We start from the raw sequence: 23,762 nt of genomic DNA on the forward strand, positions 1-23,762 counted from the left end.
CTCAGCTCTGGCTCTTGAGAAGTAGCATTAGTAGCAGGGCAGCGATGAGTGTGCAGAGGGTGCAGACCGTGGGGACCACAATCTCCGAGACCATGTGCATGTGACTGAGCAAAGGCTCTGAAACAGTACAGAGAACAACCACCATGTGAGCTGCATCCTAAAATCATATTGGAAAAACTTGATAAATGACATCAAATTTTCTAATTCTCATTTTCTAGAAAAGGAAACTTAGTAAATTAAATGTTATTTAAAAATTAGGGGGTTGGAGATGTGGCTCAGTGGTAGGGTACTTGTGTAGCATGCATAAGGCCCTGGGTTTAATCCCGAGCACCACACATACAAAAAAAGTTACATGACAGTCTGTAAAATATTTCAGAAAATATGGGAATGCTTAAATTTGATTCTTCTACAAATTTAAAAATGAAAAAAATCAAGTCACAAAACTGTACACTATGATCTTTTTGTAAAACAAAAGTATGTGCATAATATATAGCAAACTATTAATGCTGACTTTGGGGGGAGGTGAGATTATAGGTAATTTTTATTTTATTTATGCTCATTTTTATTTTCTAATTCTTAAATTCCAGCATAAACCAAAAAGAGTGGGGGGAAAGGTAAACCACAGGTCCAGAAAATAGACATGATCATAAACCTTCAAAGCAGAAAAAAAGAGGACCATCCTGAAGATTCTCTGTGAAATACGAAGCTCCAAAAGTATTATACTGTAATAAAGTATAAATGTGTCATTACTTAATGCTTACCATGTATTTCTCAAGATTATTACAGCCATATTTCATAGTTCTCAATTTTTTACTGGGGGGACTTGTGAAAGAAAAATCCTGGGGATACCTTTCCAACCTTTCAAGGAAGTTATTATGTATCTTAAGAGGTATGGGAATTTCTGTTAAAATATCTTATGCTGATTCTTGCATAGTTTGATCTTCAAGAGTTAAATGATAAGCCTGTTTCCTGTGCTTTAATGTAGTAGTGGACATTTCTGTAATACCCTCTTTTAAGTTGTAAGTTGGGCATTCTAATTACTAAGATAAATAAAGCACAAGCCCTGTTCTTATAGAGGTCATGGGCTTCTAAGTAAATTCTGTGTTATGAATACATTGTTTTAGTTTAGTGGAGTATACATAATTAGTATTGTCTTGTTATTTAGATATGGGGAGGTTGGTATGTAGTGGTATACTGGCTCTTTAAAATGTGGGATTGGAAGAGTTTGCTTTAGTACTTTCTACTTTGAATACCACATTAAAGATAAGTTTATTGCTGGGCGTAGTGGCATACACAAGTTGCTGTAATCCAGCAACTTGGGGGGCTGAGGCAGGAGTATCACAATTAAGTGAGACCTTGTCTCAAAATAAAAAGGGCTGGGGAGGTAGCTCAGTGGTAAAGCACTGCTGTGTTTAATCCCCAGTATGGGGAGGAAAAAATGAGTTTAGTAAAACAAAGTATATTTCTCTGATTGCCTTATGGAGAGAAATAAAATTCAAAGAGGTGATGTGTGTTGGCATTTCTTGATATATAGTTGCATGTTGGTTATTTTACAGTTCTGATCCTTTCAGATACCATTTCATAAGAAATGATGCCTTCTGTGAAGGTAGGGACCTAGTTGTAATCATTGCTGTATCCCCAGGTCTTAAAATAACTTATAGTTAATAGTGAATGATTAATAATTATTTCCTGAATGAGTGAATATAAGAGCTAGAGTATTCTTGACCTTTTCTTCATTCCCTTTGGTATAATGGTTAACTTTTCCCTTCCTTCTATAAACATGTAACAAAAATGATAGGTATATAAAATTACAGTGTGGTTCAGAAAGAATAAAATTTCAGTGGTTGAAACATTACTCTTTAATGGTAGGGTTTTTTTTAATTTATAATGCTTCTAAAATAGAAATTTGACATTGCTTCAAAGTAAAGAAATCCATTTTTAATCATAAGTGGTTTTGGAAGGTTGACTTCAGGTAGATCTACATTTTGAGATTTTGGTAATGTCATTATATGTGTAACTATATAATTTAATTATCAAAGAAAAGAATTAAAATACACTCACCTGCAGCAAGTAACTGGTTGTTTATAGAGCAAGTTTCCAAGGCTTCAAGGTGCCAACTTTCTACCTGAAAAAAATTCCACTTGGTAAGTAATGTCTTAGACTAACTTTTTGCTGTTTGAAATTATTTGCAGAATAAATGTGGGGTAAAAATATTTTAAAAATCCACTTGTAGTTTAAATTAGTTAATATCTATTGCACATCTATGTGCATCATAGGAAATCAAAAAATAGACTTATTTTTAAGGAGTATATAATCTAGTGCTTTTTTTTTCCTTTTCTTTTTATTTATTTTTATTTGTTTGTTTGTTTGGTACTGGGAATTGAACCCAGAGGCACTCTCACTGAGCTACATCCCTAGTCCCTAGTTCTTTTAATAATTTTTAGTTTGAGGCAGGGTCTCACTAAGTTACCAAGGCTGGCCTTGAACTCACAATCCTCCTGTGTCAGCCTCCCCCCAAGTAAGCTGGGATTATAGGCATACACCATCATGCCCAGAGTCTCTTTTTAATAATATAAAACTAGAAAATGCCTTGTAGCTGTCAGTCACCATCTCCATTTTTAGTCCCACTGGGCTCATCTTCAAAGAATTTTTAATTATCATTTATATTCCCCGCAAATAGGTGCATCAACATAGAATAGAGAGCTACTGGGGGAAAAAACTGTAGCTTATTGAAAATATTTGGTAGGTTTTAAAAGATTATAAAGTTTGATTATCTTTTAATCTCATTTTGGAGCCAGTATGTTTCTCATATTTGATGGGAAAAAAATGAAAATAATGTGGCCATTATACATTTACTTCACTGTTTTTACATATGTTGAAGGTACATAGTGTTTATTTGCATTAAGATACAACATTTAAATAGAAGTCTTCATTGACTTTACCTATTCCTATTAGAGCATATGGAACGCATGTATAACCTCAAATCATGTCCTTAATGCTTTGTGTTATGAATTGAATTTTGAGGTGTGCTTCCTCTGTTCTGAGCAAAAGAGCAAAGAGGTGGTGGGGAGGAAGAAAAGACAGAGCCATGCTGCATACCCCTGTCCTCTTTGGAAGAAAGAGGGGAGGTTCTTGCCAAACTGCATCCCAGTGCTTAGCTTGTCTAAACCCAGAACAAATAATTAATCTTACCTCTCTTGGACTGGGAAACCCATTGGCAGTAATAATCTTCTTGTAATATTGAACTGAAGCCTTAGGATATCGAGGCTTATTTCTGACATTAAACTCAACATAGTAGAATCCATATCTATCTGCGTATCCTTTATCCCATTCAAACTTATCCAACAGAGACCAGGAAGTATACCCTTTTATATTAGCACCATCTTTTATAGCTGCAAAGACATTGTATTCCACTTTTAATATATTTCATTTACTTAAAAAATTATATTATGAAGATAATATTAAAATGTTTTCATGAGATTTAGAGACAAGTTAATCATGTATGTTACCAAATTTTGCTTAAGGTGCATAGAAAGATATGTGAAGACATTTTTGGTTTGTATCTCACCTTTTAGCATTTCATTTATATATCCTTTAAGATACTGAATTCTCCACTCATCACATAATTGGGTACAGTGTTCTTTTTGAGATGCTCCATTTTCTGTCACATATATGGGAGGATCGCCATATTGAGTCTGCAAGTGAGTCAGAGTAACATATCTTAAAAATTCTGACTTACATTCTGACTTACAGGTGGATTTCTGGATGTGATGCTATTATAGCAACACGTATTGAAGGTTACCAGAGTCTAATCAAGTATGTCTTAGTATGTACTAAGTATCATTTAACACGTTTATTTAGAGATGAGTGTAGGCAAGAGGCACGTTTATGTAAAAGAATATATTTCTCAATAAATTGGCATTGTTCTTGTTCGTCCTACATATTCCATTTCAGGTGAGAAGGGCAACCAAACACCTAAATGTGGGATAAGAATTTTTAGCTAAAATTATATACGTTCAAAAAAGACTGCAGAGAGGTGGTGTGTGTGTGAGTAGAAACAAGCAAAGCTTCCCTCCCAGGTGCTGTCCTAGAGAAGAGTAACTGTCTGCTTTCCTAAGTTGACTACCAGAATCAATTGTTTTGATCCCAAGCCCAGAGCTTCAGTGCTCTTTCATTTCCCAATTCCACCAGAGCAGTGAGCCACCAAGAGTTCTGGAGAAGCGCCTGCAGGAGGCTCAGCTGTACAAGGAGGAAGGGAACCAGCGCTATTGGGAAGTGAAGTACTGTGATGCAGTGAGTAGGTACCATTGAGCTCTGCTTCAGCTTCGGGGTCTGAATCCAAGTTTTCCTTTCCCAATACTTAATCTAGGACCTCAGGTCCCAGCTCTCACACCTGCACACCACCCAGACAGACTGCTACAACAATCTAGCTGCCTGTCTCCTTCAGATGGAGCCAGTGAACTATGAGTGAGTGAGAGAATACTGTCAGAAAGTCCTGGAACAACAGCCTGATAATGCAAAGGCCTTGTATGGGGCCAGGTAGGTTTCTTCCATCTGTAGTCTATGACCAGATGGCATTACCTCCTGGCTGCTGTCAATAGGCAGCCTAAAGATGCCAATGTCCAGAGATACCTCCAGCTAATGCAATCAGAATTCAGCAGCTACCATAGGAAAGAAGCAACTGTACCTGGGCATGTTTGGTTAACAAATAAGAATGATGATCCTTCACTTGAACTTAGGTGAACCATTAAAGACCCATCAAGGGGAAACCTGAGCCTGACCAAGAGAAATTAACCATATACCTCTGACCCAGGTGGATTTCTGTTTTGTTTCCAATTCTGCACAAACTCTTTGCTACTTAGACCATCTGTGTCTTTTTTTTTTTTCTATCCACTGTATATTTGTATAACTTTCAATATGTTATGGTTAGCAAAATTACATATGTTCAAGTGGTTATTCATAGAAGACATTGATCTGCAAGGCCTATATTTAGTAGCCTATGAAGTATGGGTAACTGAATTTATTAATTTTCACATGTAGTCAGGTCTAAAAGTCCTTTATAGAGCTTAATATAAGCACCTGAGCAAAATTGAGGAGCCTCCTAAATCCCCATGGCACAGAATAGAGCCAGTTAGACCCCAGATCTGGCCAGTTTGGGTCAACAAGTTCTACTAAGTCACGGTCATTCTGGTAGCTGGGTCCCTGGCGGGAGGGGTAGTTCCTTTCAGTGATGTATCTCGTAGTAAAATGACCTAATCCGAGGAAATCAGATGTGCCTTTAATGTAGCTCTTCTCCTGCAGGGAGAACATTGGTAACCTGGACATGTCCAGGCCTTGCTCTGCACTCTTTCTTCCTGTTGAGAGAAAACAAAATTTAACGAAGTCTTACATTCTCACAATCATTTTATTTTTATGTACCACAATGATACTGGCATGTTGATATAAAAGCTGGACTTCAGGATTCGTCTGCATGGAAAAATATAACCTTTGCCTTCCAAGCTGGAATCTTAACATAATACTATCCAAAGGAATGTAAAATTTTTATTGCCTAAAAGGAATAGTTTCATGGATTACTTAGTAAGTGGTATGTGGACAACTGGGTAGCCACCTGGAAAAATGTAGAGTTGGATTCCTGTATTTTTCCTTACATCAAAAATTGGTAACTTTGACCTCTGGAAGGCCAGTGGTGGTATGGGGTGGACATGGACATGTTCACATGTTGCAGTTCGTAGTATGAACTGTGACAACCTTTGCATTGGGCAATTCTGTCCTACTTTCAGGATTGTAAACATCTATGTTCTTTCACTAGGCAGACCCAAAACTATTTATCCTATATTTTACTCACACTTGTAAAAAGGATGTATGTACAAGGATCTTCATTATAGATTGAGTAGCAAAAGATTGGAAATAACTGGGAGGACTTAGTGGTGGAGTGTTTGCCTGCCATGCACGAGATTCCATGCCTGGCACCACAAAAAAAGCAGGGAAGGAGAGAGAGGGAAAACCAATTTCAATGAAATATCCATCAGTACAACATTATGCAGCCATCAAATGAATGAGGCAGCACTTTATATATTAACATGAAAAGATTGGCAATAGATATGTTTAAGTGACAAAAAAATGCACAGTGTTGCTTGTACTAGTAACTACATACATTGGATAAACAACTCACACAGGCCCAGTCCATCTCTGGAAGTGTACTTCCTTCTGGGAGGATGAAGGAGGGAGGCTTGATTTTCACTTTGTATTTGTGTGTGTGTGCTTGACAAAAAATATAAAACATGTCCTGTAACCTTTGCAAAATTCTTAAAAATACATGAATAAAGAAAAGCAACATTTTTATTAGTTGATCTACAATCTGACCATAAAATCATTTCCAAAGAGGCTATTGGTTTAGATTAAATGAATGAAAAGTTTGTATTATTAAATACCTTTAAAATATCAGTGTTACTTTATTACTTTCAGTTATATTTAGTAACATGAAAAAAACTACAACGTGTTGTTCCTATCCTAATATTTTAGCTACTTGCTACATGTGTCTATTAAAATATGGTTAGATTCAGTCACACTAACGAATGATTTTTATTTTACTCAAGTTCAAACAGGCACCTGCAGCTGTAGGCATGTCCTTCACAGATGGAGAACACATCCATCATCACAGAGCTCTGTCAGACTGCACTAGTCTAGTTATTTTTTTACTTTCGTTCATGTTTATTAAGTTCTTAAGGTGATTCTTTTTTCTTTCTCTTTTTTTTTTTTTTTTTTGGGGGGGGGGGCGTGGTGCTGAGTTTAATCCAGGGCTTCATGCATGCCAGGCAAGACACTACCACTAAGCCACATCCTCAGCCCAACCAGAGGTGATTCTCAGAGGCCTGAAAGTAATTTGCAAACAAGATTTCAGGTATAATGCTAAAAAAATATTAACTGCCTACAGGGTTCTTCTGTCCACATTGTACAAAGGAAAAGTCCAGCCCTGTTCCCACTTGAATCATTACAAAATTGAAATTGGTGGGGTTTGGAATTATTGACCTTAAACCCAAATACTGCTCTATAACAACCTACTTGGCTTTTTAGTGCAATCCTCTTGGAGCACCCACAGTGGCCTCTCAGGGTCCTGAGAGAGCAAACGCACAGTGTGAGTGATAGGGTGTGCCTGCAGGAACACGGGCACTGGCCATGAGGGCTTTTTTCCTTGAAATAAATCTCAAGAGTTTGAGTGTATGTATATAAAGTATCACAGCACTAGTTATTGACAAAAGATTTTGAAATTATTTTGTCTAATTTCTTCATTTTCCAGGGTGAGATAATAAATTCCCTACTTTTCAAGCCATTTTTAGCTGGAATTGACTGTTATGTGGGAAGTTAAAGCTTCCAAATTGAGTACTGGGGATGTAGAGCGCTTACCATGCACAAGGCCTTGGTTTCTATCCCCAGCACCACACAAAAAGAAAAGCTTCCAAACTGATAAAGCTCTGTAAGCTCTACTTGTCTGCATTTGCTTCCCTGACCTTTTGGAAACCAGAGCTTTGAAAGTGTTTCTCAAGCAGCACAAAGAACCAACAGTGGAACCTATACCTGCCGACTGGATATTTGAGGACCCTCACCTACCAATGAAGTTGCCATGGAGTGGGGCAGGCAGAGGAGACAGGACAGCATAACAGCAGAGGCAGCCCAAAGAACTGACATGGTTTATTCCTTTGTTCTGAATTCTCAATTCCAGGTCTGGGGATTTATGTGAAGTTCCCCCATCCCACCCTGCTACTTTCCAGCCCTCAATTAGTTACAACTTTGGGGCCTGGGTTATCCTTTGAGTGCCTTGCCCAAGTCCAGGACCTCTTTTATTCCCTGCTTTCTACTCATTTCACTTGGGCTCAATAACCATTGCTGTAGTTCCTGAGGTTTGCGTGTAACTTGGTGCCAACAACATGGGTGGAACTAGAGATCCTTAGGTAAGATAAATCAGGCACAGAAAGATGAATACTACTTGATCTCACTCAAATGTTGAGTATAAAAAACAGAAGTTGAGAGTAAATGATGGTTACCAAAGACTGGTGGAGGATCGGATGAGGTTGGGTAGGGAGAGGTTGCTCAAGGGGTACTGTTGCAGTTGAATAGGAGTAAGAAGTTCTGGGGTATTCTCGCACAGTAGGATGACTATAGACAACAATAATGTACTTTTATCCCCCCCAGTACTGGGGATTGAAACCAGGAACACTATACCACTGAGTTAAATCCCCAGCCCTTTTTATTTTGAGACAGGACTTCACTAAGTTGCCCAGGCAGACCTTGAACTTGTGATCCTTCTGCCTCAGCCTCCCAAATCACTAGGATGACAGGTATGCACCACCCAGGACATACTATACTTTTCAAAAAGCTAGAAAGGAGTTTGTAAGTTTTCACCACAAATGTTTGGTTTTTTTTTTTTTTTTTTTTTTTTTCTTGAGAAGCCAGGGATCTAAGCCAGGGCCTTGTGCATGCTAGGTAAGTGCTCTACCACTGGGCTACATCCCCAGCCCTAGAAATGATAGGTGTTTGAGGCAGTAGATATAATTTAACCTGATTTATACATTGCACAATATATACACATATTTGAACATCACATGGTACCTAATATGTATAGTATTTGTTTCTTATCAGTTAAAAAAATAAACAAAAATATGAAAACATGACTTAGCTCACCAATTTGGTCTTTCATGACTTCAGGGTAGTCACCAGCATAAATGGGGTTGGCAAACCAGCCCAGGCAGAATTGTAAGTATCTCTCAGCAGCCTCTACATCCTTGGGGTTACTGATGTCCACGGGTTCCCCCCAATCACAATTCAGTGAAATCCCCACCAGGCCTTAAAAGAAAAGGTGGGTAGTAAGTAGGCATGACATAGCTCCTCTCGGCACCTGTGTTTGAGCATGTGTGTGGGTTCCAGCTCACCTTGCTGCTTGCTGCGCCACTTCTTCCTGTAAGAATGCCAGGCGTGGGCATGGGCCTGAAAGGAGCAGGAATTCACCATGGGTGCCTGACTCATCTATTTCTTCTCCCCTTTCAATCTGGGGTGGCCTTTCTGTCCTTCCAAACTCCAAAAATCCAGTTGAAGACCTACTATTTTTCTAAATCTAGCCCTGACTATCCCATTTCACAGTCTCCTTCTGACCTCCAGAGGCATTTAATTTCTTTGTAGAGAAAAATTGGTCTAAATGTGGCATAAACCACTTTGTGTTGTCATTTATTGTTTCTTAAGATTTTTGCTCAAGTTCCTTGTTTTGTTCCCGTTTGTCTATTACAACCAGGCTGTATAGGTGCTCTGCAATTAGGAAAATGCCGCAGGGAACAATCAGGAAATGGAACCTGAAATGTGCATCCAGCTTTCTCTCCATATTCTCTACCAGTGACCCTGTGATCTGCTATAAAGTCTATTTCAAGGGCTAGTTCAGCATCCAAGAGAGAAGAAAGGTTATCTGGAAGAGTGGTTCTTAAATTCTGGACCAAGAGCTTCAGCATCCCCTGGAAATTTGATAGAAATGCAAATTCCTGGGCCCTCACCCAGACTTACTGAATCAGAAGATCTAGGAGTGGGGCCCAGCAAACTGTTTTATTAAGGCTTCCAGGTGATTCCAACCTGGAAGTTTGAGGAGCACTGACTTAAATAACTGAATATCTCAAGGTTACAAAGTTGGGGACGTTTCCTGTTACTCCCAGAGAACCATTATCAGTCTTCTTTCCCTATATTTCACCAGCCAGCAATAACTAACTAGAAAGCAATGAACCATAGAATCGTCCAATGACATGGCTCATCTCAAAAACAATATTAGAATCACTTCTATTCAGCTGACTATCTTTTATAGATAAGAAGGCCTGATGAGTGATCTCCTTGTTTGTTATCAAAGATGTCTGCAGAGCCCTTTAAATATTCAGTGTAAGAGATCATAAACCAAGTGTGATTCTGATTTCTTATGAGAGAGTACCCTTCCTGATATGACTTTGAGAATCTGATGTGTCACACAGTGGTTCCTTGCCTTCCAGCTTGAACAAATTGTCTACTGTTATGGTTTGGATATGAAGTGACCCCCCCAAAAAAAATTAATGTTAGGTAATGAAGCAATGTTCAGAGGTGAAATGACTAGGTTACAAGACTAACCATCAGGATTCATTCACTTGGTGCATTAGTGATGGTAGGCAGGGAAGGTATGGCTAGGGGATTTTATCTTGTCCCTCTGGCTTGTTGCTCTGGCTCTCCTCTCCCCTCTTCCCCCACCCCTCCTGCTGTCATGTGCTGAGCAGCTTTCCTCTGCCACTGCTCCTCCACCATGATGTTTTCCTCACCTCAGGCCCAGAGCAATGGATTGGCTGACCACAAACTGAGACCTCTGAAACCATGAGCCCAAATAAATTTTTCTTCTCTAAGTTGTTCTTGTCAGGTATTTTGTCACAGTGACAAAAAGCTGACTAACACACCTACCTCCTTCAAAGTGTCCATAGGGCCTATCTTATCACTCCTTGAATCCCTTTTCCCCCAGGCGTCATCGCCTGTATTTGAAGCCATGTCCACGTGACCTATTTCCTCCCTCACCTTCTTGCAGCTTTCCTGTAGCTTGTAACTCATAGCTAGTTATCTTCTCTCAATGTCTTCATTTTCTTGCCGAGACCACTGCCTGGCTGCCCTAAAGATCATGAGCCATATTTTTCCCTTGCACCCCACATACCTTTGGGCCCAGAAGAGGACTGGTATTTGCCTTGCTCTTTTCAAATGCTTCCAAATTATGTCCTTCCTCCTCCAAAACCCCCATGTTCTTTGAAGTACATGCTATTAAACAACAGATGCTAACCTTTCTTACTGTTGTCCTTCACAGTTTCCAGTTACTTCTTCTCACTCACTGAAGATTTTAGCTCTTAGCTCACTATCACATACCCCTTTCCTCCCATCACCATTCCTCACAAAGTTTGAACCTATAGGTAACAAATTTCCACATGTAGGTGCTTCACCCAGTTGGCTAGATCTTAAACTCTTAGCAGCACCTTTTATAGCACCTCAAGTCATAGCGGAGTGCTAGATGACAGGACACACTCTCCACAAGTCCTTACAGAATGGGAGGTGCTGTGGTATACTGAGGTGGAAGCCTAGCAGCAAAGGATCAAGTTCAGGCTCAGACCCTGGGGCAGGCTGGCCTGGCACTGGGAGTCATCCCTCCACCTGGAACCCAGACTTCACCCCAGAAAGACCCACCTCACCTTAATTATGTGGTGTGCTGCCTTGTACATGCCAGTGCCATGGAGCTTCAGGCCTGGTGCATGGCGGCCCGTCTCATAGCCTTTTTCGACCATTGCCTACGGGGACAGCAAGTAGGGACCACAGGACCTGTGAGAAGTGGCAGGGAGCACTCCAGTCTTCCCACCTCGGAGAGGGGCCCTTCTTACCCGAGGATCACTGAAAGTGATCCAGTGCTTCACCCGGTCCCCAAAGGCCTCAAAACACAGATCAGCATAGTCACTGAAGTAGCTGGTCATGCTAACATTCTGCCACCCGCCATATTTGACCTGGAGCAGCTGCCAAGGGAGAGAGAAGTCATTACCCTGAGGGATACTTCTGGAGCCAATTGGCTAAATGGTAAGAGAAACATGGGTGACTGGAGCACAGAGGATTAGAGAGCCTTGTTCAGGGGAGAGGTGAGCAAAGATGCAGAGCGGTGGGCCTGAAGCCTTGACTACAGTGGCAGTAAGGAGTCATTAACAATTTCAATGTGGAGGGAAGGGGCTGGGAATGCAGCTCAGTGGTAGAGCACCGACTCAGTGTGTGCAATGGGGTCTGGGTTCAATTCCCAGAACCTTTTTTTTAAAAAAATGTGGAGTTAATAATTTAAGCCATCTAACATACAAACAAGAGGCAAGGGGCAGAGAAAGTGAGACTTTCATGCTTTGAAGGAACCTGACAGATTGGATATTTAAAGAAAGTGCCCAGGGAGAGGTCTGATACTGAAAAAAAGCATCTGGAATATAAATTGTGAGGAAATGAGATCTGGCTCCAGACATGCAGGCTCCGATGAGGATTTTGAAGGCTGCATAGAAGTCAGAGACCTCCCAAGAGTCTATGTTCAGGTGGGGTCTGCTTTCTTCAACAGGGAGCCCGGTCCCAGCTGAAGGCATCTGCTCCTGCAGTAGGCTTTCCTAAGATTTGTCCTGTTGTGATTACTTAGAGGTCTCTGATGGGCTTGAGGGGAAGCTCAAGGGGCAGGTTACTGAAAGCAATTGATTGAGGAAGGAGCTGAAAATGGTTTCCATTTTTCTCCCTCAAGCCTGCTCTATCCCCTCCCCTACAGTCCTAGCTAGGAGACTTCCGGTAGCTCCCTACCCCATGGAATAAGCCCCAATTCCCAATCACCTTAGCTCTCTGTAATAGAGGCCTTCCAGGTCTTGCCCAAGCCACTCCTCCAACCTCTGACCTTCCCTCCTCTACCCCCTCCTCCAGCTGTAACCCAGTCACCTGCCCAGTGCCCCACCCCCACACCGTGCAGCCTCCAGCCAGAACACCCTCTCCTCCCACCTCCTGCTCAAACCCTTCTTCCCAGCACATCCCTGAAGTGGTGCTGCTAAAGCACGTCAAGACTTCACAGTATCGCTGGGAGCAGCGGTCATATATATAAGGGATGTGGTCCTGCCTTAAATGAGAAGAAAAGCCTTTAAAAACTTGTTAAATTGGGCTGGGGTTGTGGCTCAGTGATAGAGCACTTGCTTAGTACATGTGAGGCACTGGGTTCGATCATCAGCTCCACATAAAAATTATATATATTTCCTTGTTAAATACACCATGCTACCAAACCTGAATCAAAAAATATTTCTTGTACTGGAGGTGTAGCTCAGTGGTGAAGCATTTGTCTAGCAGATGAGGTCTTAGATTCAATCCTCAGCATCACAAAAAAGGGGGAAAAAGTTTCTTTTTAGCTTTTTTATTGTATTTTATTTTCATGCCAAATGTTTTGGAAAACACTGGAATCCACTCTTCACTTATCATAAGCTTCAGCTAAAGCAGTGGGTCCTCCCAGCCATGTGAGTGAGGACTATGGTGTGAATGTTTTTGTTCCCTGGAATTCATACTGAAACTTGGTTCCCAGGTCTACAGTATTAAGACGGGTGCTCTTTGGGAGGTGACTGGATCATAAGGGCTCCCTCCTCCTGCGTGGGATTGGGTGCCCTCATAAAAGAACTTAAAGGAAGGAGGTCATCCCTTTTGCCCTTCCACCTTCTGCCATGTGAGGGTACAGTCTTCTCCCTCAAAGGATGTATCATTCGGCCACTATCTCGGAAGCAGAGACCAGATCCTCACCTCACTGAATCTGTGGGCACCTTGATCTTGGACTTCCTAGCCTCCAGAACTCTGAGAAACAACTCTATTCTTTATAAGTTACCTTGTCTGTGGTATTCTGTCCCAGAGGCATAAATGGACTAAGACCAAGAGAGATTTCTTCACTCAATCCTACAGTCCTAAGCCAGAGTCCAGACCCCAGGTTCTGTCCCACCTTGGCCACCCCGGGTCTTCTAAGCACACTCCTCTCCTCCCTGCTGAACTGAACCCCCTCTGAACCTGCACCAGCCCTCCCTCACCTGTGGCAGATCCCAGTGGTGCAAGGTCACAATGGGGGTGATGTTGCTCTTCAGAAGGGCATCAATTAAATCGCTGTAGAATCTGATTCCTTTCTGGTTCACCTGCTCAGCTGTAAGTGAAATAAAAGAGGACTCTACAAGGAGGGCCCTGGCCCTGCTCCTGCAGCATAGTGTTCCAGACCCTGTGACTTTTCCCAGGCCTGAAGGCACCTGAGCCTCAGAGGGGTGCTTTAGAAATGCCTGGGAGCCAGTGACCCACATGACCTGTGAGACTGCTGCAGTCACAGCCAGGCTCCGGGGCTGGTTTCCTTTCCCAGGACTTTGTGATGTCCCTGCACAGCCAGTGTAGCTGCACTTGGGCTGAGGAGCAGACTGCTCTAGCTCACCTCGGATGCCTGTGGGCAGGAGCCGGGGCCAAGACAGGGAGAATCGGTAGTGGTTGACGTTCAGCTCCCTCAGCAGAGCGATGTCCTCCTGAGCAGATGGGGTGTGGATGGGTACAGGGTTGGGTCACCTGGGGCCCAGGTGGGGATCAAGGGGGAGGCAAGGAGTCATGGAGCCCCGGGGCCAATGCCCATTCCTGTCTGTAGCTCTGAGTGGATGGAGAGGACCTGCCTCCTCGTACAGTAGGGGCGAGGCCACCTGCTCCCTCTCCACGCTGGGGTGGCTGAGAATCAAGCGAAGTGCAGGGTCTGAGGGCATTCTGGGAGTTCCATCAGGTGACGCTAATGCCCTTGGGTGATGGATCCCCCAAGAAGCCAGTGCAAGAGGAAAGTGAGTGCCGAGGAAGAGCCAGCTCATCCCCTCCACCGGAGGCAAGTTCACAGGCAGGGTCAGGTTCCGGTGGCTTTGGACTGGAGGCCCTGGTTCAGAGCATCAGCCCTCAAGCCCCCATCACCTGGTCGGAGGCCCTGGTTCAGTGAGGCCCATGTGCATACGCCTCTGACTCACCTGGACCTTGTAGTAGCCATCACAGGCTGTGTCTGCTGTCTCATCCCCGAGCACCTTCCCCTTCCCGCTGTGTGTGAAGGCGTCCCAGATGCTGGGCCCTTTCCCGTCCTGGTCCCAGGCCCCCTCAGTCTGGTAGGCAGAACTGCCCACACCCCAGGAGAAGCCTGTAGGTGGAGACCCCTGCTGGGCCCTGGGCCACCCAGTGCCTCACCTGGAGCCAGGACATCCTGCCTCTGGCCTCAGGGTAGGATCCCTCCCATGGCCCCATCCCTGTCTCCCTGAGAGCAAGAGTGTGTGGGGCAGTGGGAGGAAGGAATAACAATTAAAAACATTTTTTTGCACAATTTGAGCTCTGATTAGCATTTATTATCTGTATTTTAGTAATTTAAAAAAAATCTTTTAGGAACTTTCCTTTCAGAATAATCACATGGAGGTGTGTTTCTCATCCTACCCAGCAGGAGTAAAAACACCAGTCTCCTCTGCAAGTTACCAGAGGTGGGCAGGCCAAACAGACAGATGGACAGATGGACAGAATGGCAGAGGAGTGGAGTAGACATACCAGGTGGGAAGGTTCCATAGTAGAAGGAGGCCTCTTCTGGGAAGCCATTCCTGGCCCCCAGACTGGACACCAGCAGTAGCACCCAACAGAGAGTGACAGCCTGAACCAGCTTCATGGCACCCGACCCTCCTCCATACCTGGAAAAAGCACCTATGGGGCCCGTTCAGCCAGGCTGGGGCAAAGGCCAGCAGGGAAAGAGGTTAGGAGGAGGTGGGGTGCTTTGTCTGGACCCACCAGCAGAGGCTGAGCTGGGCGCTGGGCACCACTCAGTGTTAAACTGAGCAGGACACAATGCTGGGTGTGGGGAGCTCTGGGTCTGATGGGCAAAGCCCAAACCAGCCCCCTCCCTATGCTGGCTCCCTGGAGCATGGGGAGACCCAGCCCATACTCCGTGAGTGGCCCCTATCTGATGAGGAACCACCTCTGCCTAGGGGAAGCTTTGGGCTGGGAGGTAGTCCCAGCCCTCCCACCTATATACTGCGGCATGTGCACCAGACACCCTCCCAGGCTGGGGGTCATCTCCTCAGGACCTTCAGACCTGTCAGGGACCTTCAGTCCCTCCCACTCTGATGCCAGTGCAGCCTGCTTACCTAGGATTGTCCTTGGTTCCCAACACCCCAGAGACAGCTGCTGATAGCCAGAGCTCCCTCCGACTAACCCCTGGGCCTGCGCTGCCCCTGAGAGCAGAGCCCACAGTGCAGAAGGCTCTGGTTGGGGGTGTGGTCTATGGCCTGACCCCCTACAAAGAATTTCAATAGCCCCAGGGGGAGGGGACAACAGGAGTGCTGAGCTAGCCTGAGTCAGCAGCGGCCTTGGCCCTGGGCCCTGGGCCCTGGGCATCCAGCTGGCCCCTTCCAGGGTAGAGGGGCAACGAGATTGGGATGGTACTCAGTCTTCCTGTCCCTTCCAGGACCACCTTCCATTACCCACTTCAGCACACCTTTGTCCTGTACATCCTGGGGTGGGGCGTGGGGTGGGACCAGCACCTTGTCACCTGTGTCTGTCTCCCTGCTGCCACAGAAAGTCCCTGTAGAAGTAAAGGTGAGTCTTCCACTTCGGCCTCCTCCCTTTGGACCTGTCATCCATTCCTTCACTCACTCATCCAACCAGCTGCCTGTCAGGACATGGTCAGCAGGACGCGGTGGCCACCACCAGGGCTTCCTTCCCTGCAGTGCCTCTTGGTCAAGTCCTCCCTCTCCTGCGGCAGCCTGGCTCCATTTCCAGCCTCCCTGCCTCAGCTGTGTCCCTACTGTGACTCTCTCACCTGGGCAGGTCTCACCCCTGTGTGGGATAAATTCCTTCTACTCATCCTCCCATGCGGACGGTAGCACCTCCTCCAGGAAGCCTTCCTGGACCCACTCACCTAGGCCATGTTGGCCACTCCTGTGCTTCCCTGTCAGTGGGCTAAGTGCTGGTCTGTTCCTGCTCCCTCCTTTAGGTTCCTGGGAGGCAGGGGCTGCCTGCCTGGGCCACCTGGTGCTCCTCCGGGCTGGTGCTCCATCCTGCGAGATGAATCTAAATAACACAAGAATCATCCTAAAAACAGCTGATCCTTCCCAAAGTCAGGCAGGCGACGAGAAGCAGCTTCATCTTGTGGGTTGGGGTCCTTCCTGGACCTGACCACCAGCCAGCCTTGAGGTGGCCCACTCTGAGGTCGTTCCAGCACAGAGCCCCTTTCGAGGCGGAGGAACTAGAAAGCGAGCTTCTCCATCACCGCCCGCCTGAGCTCCAGCGCCACCGCCCTGGCGACTGGCCCAAGCTGTGCCGAGGTGTGTGCCCCGGCCCCAGGGCAGGAGCAAAGCCTGTAGTGAGGGGACTGAGGTGTCCCCCCAGTTTGGAGGTTCCCCAGGCAGCTTCATGCAGGGATGCTTCTCAGAGTGGGTGCCAGGGCGGAGTCCCCGAGCAAAACCAGGTGACTGGACAGGGGGATGATCAGTGGGGATAGAGCCCGTTAGATTTCCTACCCATGCCACCCCCACCCCAACACACATGTCCTTCCCTCCACAAACATTTCCGGCAGCTTGGGGCCTACCGGGGAAGGGAGGCAGGGAGAGGGCGTGGTTCTGAACATCGCATAGGGTGATGAGGCAGAAATGGAAGGTGGACAGCACACTGGGAAGCTCAGGGGGAGGGGCTGGCATCACAAGGAACTGGAAGCAGTGGAGGGGGTCACCATGGTGATGGACATGGTGATCACAAGCAGCAGCTTCAGGTGTTTGGTTGGCATCTTCTCTCCTCTTGCTTCTATTGTGCAGTGCCATGTCCTCAGGGTCCAGTGGGCTACTGGCCACCTCTTGTGAGTGACTAAGGCCCAAGCATGCCATCTGCAGTGAGGCCTGCCTCCCCAGCCAGTGGGCCCCGGGCACTCTGTGCTCTGGACTGAGGTCTGCAAGAAATATAAAACTTTAAGGACTGATGTCATCTCTGAAAAATGCCCCTGCCCAGGAGCCCAGGCCCAGTGTTTGTGTTGGAAGGGGCTGGTCAGCCTGGCCTGGCGGGACAGCTCGGGGTTGTGTAGAAACCAGTTTTCACAGTTCTGATGCCCTGTTCTCCTCCCAGGGCCTCCAAACCTGGCTCTGGCTAGAAGGAAGGTGAGCCTCACAGCAGGGTGGTCCTCCCACCCCCTCCCCTTCCACATGTACACTCCAGTGGCTGCTCCCGCCCTGCTTGAGGCCTGGAGCTCCCAGTACCTAGGCCAGGGCAGGTTTTCAGGTTGTTTTGGTTTTAGTTTTGTGATAGGCAGCTGAGAACAGCCCCGACTGAGGATGCCGAAATGGAGCTGGGGATTCACAGGGACTAGTGTGGGGCTGGCTCAGTCCACCAGGAAGTCGTGGTGTTTGTGTACAGGCAAGCGGATCCAGGGGATGCTGGGAAAAGGATCTGGGGTCTAGACCTCTGAGATGCACAGCCATCCTGGAGGGCCTGGGGTGCTGTGGCAGAAGCAGAACTCTAGGTTCATTGGAAGTACTCTGGCCCAGAGCTCAGAATGTCTACTGAGCTTTCTTCCGAGGATGGAGCAAAGACAAGTTGCCTGTGATGAGCCTTTTGGGGAGAGTGTGAAGGAAAGGGGAAGGGCATGGGGGGCTTGCAGTGTGGGGAGAAGAAAAGAGCATGATTAGTGCCAAAGACTCTGGAGTCCAGTAAACTGGGAAACCCAGCTCAGTGCTTTGCTAGCTGTGTGGTTGCATACAAGCTACTGAACTTTTCTGGACAACTTGTCTTTTTTCTTTTTCTTGTTTTGTAGTACTGGAGATTGAACCCAGGGCCTCCCACATTCTAGGCAAGAGCTGTACCACTAAGCATCGCACCCCAAACCTCACTTCACTTTAGATGCCAATCACAAGCCCCAGGTTGTTTTACCTGAGCTTCTGAATGGCCGCTATATATCAGGATTCCCACAACCCCCTCCTTGGGTTAGACTAATTTGTTTGCACAGCTCACAGAACTCAGGGAAGCATCTTTACCGATTTATTATAAAGGACATTACGAAAGTCACAGAAGAGATGCAGAAGGCGAGTATGGAGGAAGAGGTGCTCAGCTTCCTTGTCCTCTTCAGGACAACAGCCTCCAGAAACCTGCTGCTATCAGGAAGCTCCTGAACCCTATCCTTTGGGGTTTCACGGAGACCACTGTGTAGACACGACGGAAGCATGGACAACCATGTAGAAAGGTGACTGGACAAATAGGATCTGATGCTAACAGACTGGCCACCCAGCAAGGCCCCTGTGCTCGGTCTTCTTGGCTTCTGGGAGTGACATTCCTTCCTCCTGGGTGTGGGGCAGGGTCCCTCTGGAATGAAGTGTCTTATAAGCTACCATCAAACAAGAGTGCATCGAAGAATTTCCTTCGGCCAGCTTCAAGACAGAAAGACCCCGAGGATTATCAGAGTTTCTACCCGCTGCCTTGGGAAGAGAAATTCTAGTTTCTCTGGCCTGCCTGGGGAGGGAGCCGTGAGCCAGGAACTGAGGTGGAAAACCAATCTCACAGGAAGGTTTTTCGAGCCCTCAATCTGTACCCAGAACTCATGACTTTGATATTTTCTTGTATGTGGACACAAAAGAGGAAAAGGGAAAAGAAAGGTGTGCTGAGGGCCCTCATGAAAGTCCAAGGGAGATCAGTAGAGGAAAGGGACTGAGCGGTGGGGGGAAGGGAGGCAAAGGGCAAATACTGGGAAATGATATTGGCCAAATTCCGTTGTTACATTGTGTGCAGTACAAATATGTGGTGACAAAGCCCACCGTTATGTACAACTATAATGCACTAATAAAAAATGTCAAAAAAACCTTTATGACTATTTTCTGTGAACTCTCAAGTCCACCTTATTTTTCATATCCCTTGATTTATTATTATTATTATTTATTTATTTATTTTTTTTAAGTTTTCCAGGCAAGGTGACACACACCTGTAATTCCAGCGACTCTAGAGGCTGAGGCAGGAGGATCGGGGGAATTCAAAGCCAGTCTCAGCAACTTAGTGAGACCCTAAAGTAACTTAGACCATGTTTCTAAATAAAATATTTTTTTAAAAGGGTCTGGGGATATGGCTCAGTAGTTAAGCGCCCCTGAGTTCAATCTCTGGTACCAAAGGGGGAAAAAATCTTCAAACCTCAGGAAGGTTGGGAGAATTGTGCAGTGCTTCCCCTGCTCCACCAGAGCCTGCGCTTCACTATGCTCAGTTTATCACGTGTGGCTGGATCCCTCCACTCCTCTCCACCCACCCACTCTTCCTTTTTGGATGCATTTCAGAGTCGACCGAGAATATCCTTTCCTAACACTTCAATAGGCCTATCATTAACATTTGCTCATGCTTTTCTTCCTTTTGAGGTTAACACTTGATTACAGCAAAGTGCACGAATCTGAATTTTACTATTCTGGGAATTTTGAAAAATGCGGTTACTCATGTAGCCAAACCACTGTTAAGATGTAGAATGTCAGCTGGGGAGATAGCTCAGTCGGTAGAGTGCTTGCCTTGTAAGCACAAGGCCCTGGGTTCGATCCCCAGCACCCCACCCCCCCAAAAAAAAAGATGTAGAATGTGAACTTGCTTTCTGCCAACCCTACTGTTACACTGCAGCTCCTTTCTAAGGATTTTAGGGGAATTTCCCCCAAGCGTCAATAGTGGGAATCCATGTTGTCTTGTTCGCCTCTTACCCGGCTGCTCAGAGAATTCTGAGAGCCATCTGTGACCCACTTCCAGCATGTGCGTGAGACTGGAGTTATGCCTTTCTGTGTCTCATCTGACACTCCTTTCTCCCTGATTCCTTGTCTGTTATTTAAAAATCCTACTGAAGTATATACAACTCTATCTGCTGGTACTCAAATCTTGTTTTTGGAACAAGACTGAAGGAGTGTTTCCTAAAGAAATAATCATATTGGATTTTCAGGACATTGCAATGGTTTGTGATCCACATATGTGAAACTGAGGCTGTTCCACTAAAGCTGGAATGAATTGACAGCCTGTCCACACAGTACAGACCTCTGTGTGTGTGTGTGTGTGTGTGTGTGTGTACACATGTGTACTGCACACGCACAGACATGAGCACACATGAAGAATTCCTGTTTTTGTCCAGCCGCTGACATTGGCAGCGAAACCATCAATTGAAACCAAAAGATCACGCACAGCAACTGTCCTGCTGCCCAGGAACCCTGCAGGGCCATGGCTTGGGGACAGGGAGGTGGCTTGAGAGGTGGTTGTAGGCCAGTACCTGCTATGATGGTGGTGAAAAAGAAGAGGATGATGAAGATAAGGGGTCTGGAAAAGGCCAGAGCTTCCCACACTGAGCTCCTCCACTGGTGATTTTTTGTATTTTTCTGCCCGTCTCCACTCATGTAGAGCCCCGAGGTCGGTTGTCAAAGACCCCAGCCAAGCTGATTTAACTTGTGAAGGTGGGGAAGGAGTCTGTGGGTTGGGGAGAGGGGAAGAATTTCAGCAAAAATGGAGAAAGAATCCTCCTCAGATTTTCTTAGTCCATCTTCTGAAGCATCCATCACAGAACAATTTCACTTTTATTTAGGAGGCTGTTAGGTAGTTTGTCTCCTCACCATACCACCAATCTTGTCTGTTTTTATTCATCCTTGAATCCTTGTGGCTTTGCCCAGGGCAGTACCATTTAAGGAGTGAAGAAATGACTGAACAAAGGAATGGGTTTTACTGCTTTCACCACTGTTGGGAGGGTGTGAGAACAAGCTCAAAGGATCATCCCTGGCAGGGGAGTAGGCCTGGGACGGGGCTTGGGGTCCTGGTCTGACAGGCCTCAGAGCTGCACAAAGTTACTCTTTAGGAAGAGGTGCCATCTTGGAAGAAAGGAGCCAGGATCTCTACAGAGAGGTCTATGAGAAATAGCCACGGCCACAGCAGGACAGCCATGAGCAACAGAAGTGTTCTGAATCCCCAGGGATACAGAATTTTAAAGATTTAGAAGGCTTTGGAGCTTCCCAGTTTGTTTTTAAGCTTCAAAACTGGAACTCAAGGTAAAGTGATATCAAAACTATGTTGAAAAAATAAATTTTTAAAAGTCACACAGAAAATACATGAATATGCTCACATCACAAAGAAATGGCAATCTTCCTCAAATGTGTGGAGTAAACAGAGTATAACTCATTCTCCTTGTCTGTGCCCCCACCTCCCCTCCCCAAGGGGCCACTTTGGACAGGTGGCAAAGCCCTGTCCTTACCTGCCCTGACCTTACCAAATTTCCTTGGTATCATCTTACAGACTAGGTAGTTTTACTTGATTTTCTACATTAGTGGAGACAGATATGATAATGTTGTTCAGCAGTGTATTTTTTTTTTTCATTTTTAAGTTTATGTTAGACATGTTTCTGGATCAGCACACCCTTATTCTTATTTTTCTCTGAGTACTAGAGGTTGAAAACAGGGCCTCACACATGCTAGGCAAGCACTCTGCCACTAAGCTACATTCCTAGTCTTTTTTTTTTTTTTCTTTAAATTTTGAGACAGGGTCTCACTAAATTGCCCAGGTTGGCCATGAACTCACCATCCTCCTACCTCAGTCTCCTGAGTAGCTGGGATTGTAGATGGGCACCACCAAATCTGACTCTGCCTCATTCATTTTAATGGCTCCCTTGTATGGATGTTTCAAAACTGATCTAACCAGCTCCCTACGGACGGACAGACCTTTTTTGGACAATGCTTTGTGTTCATAAAGAATACTGCAGGGCTGGGGAGATAGCTCAGCTGGTAGAGTGCTTGCCTCACAAGCACAAGGCCCTGAGTTCGATTCCTAGTACGGCAGAAAAAAAAAAAAAAAAAAAAAAGAATACTGCAATGAGCTGGGTGTGGTAGTGCATGCCTATAATCCCAGTGGCTTGGGAGCCTGAGGCAGGAGGATTGTTGAGTTTGGCCAGCCTCAGTAATTTAGGGAGGCCCTAAGCGACTTAGTGAGACCCTGTCTCTAAATAAGATAAAAAAAAGGGCTGGGGATGAGGCTCAGTGGTTAAGTGCCCCTGGGTTCAATCCTCAGTACTCAGTATACATGCATATCAGTGAGTATCCCCGCCCATGTAACTTCACACCTGTGTGTATATATCTGTTCCTAAGAGGTCTAGAGCTTGCAGTTTACAAGTGTATTTCTGTGCATAGTCCACCCCACCTGACCCTACTGATGAGGAAGGGTGATATTACTTATCTTTTTTTTTTTTTCTTTCTGTAGATAAAGAAACAGGCTGGAGTGAGGTACAGGGACTGAGACTCCAACATCCAAATGTTTTTCCCCAGTGCCAGCTGCTTTCCCTTTTCTGGGTCACCTCCTATCTTTCCACCCCTCGGCACCCCTTCTACATCATGATCCTCCCCAAACAATGCCAACCCCAGGAACACTCCAGAAGCTAACTCCTCAGGCTCCAATAAACCTGGGAACATGCAATAGATTCGACTGGTTAGGATTTGCCTCCAATATGTCTCCTGAGTTTGTCCCAGTGTGAGAATCTAGATTTTCTTACTGCTCAGACAGCACCAAAGACAGACAGAGGCAGGGTCTGGACACCTTCCTACCCAGTCCCTTGGCCTCCAGGGACAGAAATTACTTAATTTGGAGAATAAAAAATTGCATAAAGAAAAGGATGCACAAGTCATCCATGTATGGGAAAACGAGATCTAATTTACGAAGGTGCTTTGTTACTGAGACCTTGGCTGATTTTCAACCATGGATGTCTTTAACACATTCCTTCCAATCTTTTCCCTTGTGTATGTAGTTTTGCTTTGTGTATGCAATTTTGCATCCTGATGTCCTCATTTAACAAGACCATCTTCACATGCACTATAGGGTGGATGGCCTCTAATGGTCTTCAGTGCCCCCGGCCAACCCAAGCTCACGCCCTGTGTAAGCTCCTCCCCTTGCTCATGGGCTACACCTAGTGACATGCTTCTAAGGGATAGAATACAAAAATAAAGGGATGTTTCTTCCAAGACTGCTACAAAAGCACTGTGTGCCTTCCAGGTGGCTTCCCTTCTTGCTCTCTTGCTGGCTCTGAGGGAAGCCAGCTGCCGTGCTGTGAGCTACCTTATGCGGAGGGTACATGGTAAGGAACTAATGCCTCAGCCCAGAGCCAACAAGGACCTGAGAACTGTCAACAATTTTTTGTGAGGGGACTTGGAAGTACATCTTCTCTCCAACAAGCTTCATGTTGACACAGTCCCAGCCAA

At 45.4% G+C, this 23,762-nt stretch overlaps 1 protein-coding gene and 1 pseudogene across 5 annotated transcripts; one reads left to right on the plus strand and one right to left on the minus strand.

Moving 5' to 3' along the window:
* Position 1: 1 nt before the first annotated feature.
* On the minus strand, positions 2 to 15,780 carry LCTL (lactase like; the record flags this gene model as incomplete). Of its 4 annotated transcripts, none has more annotated exons than XM_079128805.1 (14): positions 15,690 to 15,780; positions 15,100 to 15,249; positions 14,541 to 14,704; positions 13,976 to 14,063; positions 13,590 to 13,699; positions 11,409 to 11,537; positions 11,223 to 11,318; positions 8,928 to 8,982; positions 8,680 to 8,841; positions 5,080 to 5,354; positions 3,569 to 3,695; positions 3,193 to 3,392; positions 2,062 to 2,125; positions 2 to 117 (listed from the first exon to the last, which is right to left on the minus strand). In XM_079128805.1, the coding sequence occupies exons 2-14, from the start codon at positions 15,212 to 15,214 to the stop codon at positions 2 to 4; spliced, it is 1,701 nt and encodes a 566-aa protein (XP_078984931.1). In that variant the 5' UTR covers positions 15,215 to 15,249; positions 15,690 to 15,780. The 4 variants fall into 4 exon arrangements, with proteins under 4 accessions (XP_078984931.1, XP_078984930.1, XP_078984932.1 ...); XM_079128804.1 differs by having other exon boundaries at positions 15,100 to 15,271; positions 15,690 to 15,768; XM_079128806.1 differs by lacking the exons at positions 13,976 to 14,063; positions 14,541 to 14,704 and having other exon boundaries at positions 15,100 to 15,271; positions 15,690 to 15,768.
* On the plus strand, positions 4,448 to 4,952 carry LOC306653125 (tetratricopeptide repeat protein 9C-like; annotated as a pseudogene). Its single transcript has one exon. The product of its transcript is annotated as a tetratricopeptide repeat protein 9C-like (transcript).
* Positions 15,781 to 23,762: the final 7,982 nt, after the last annotated feature.

The sequence above is a fragment of the Sciurus vulgaris genome (assembly GCF_902686455.1).
Source record: "Sciurus vulgaris genome assembly, chromosome: 2".
Taxonomy (NCBI): Eukaryota; Metazoa; Chordata; class Mammalia; order Rodentia; family Sciuridae; genus Sciurus; species Sciurus vulgaris.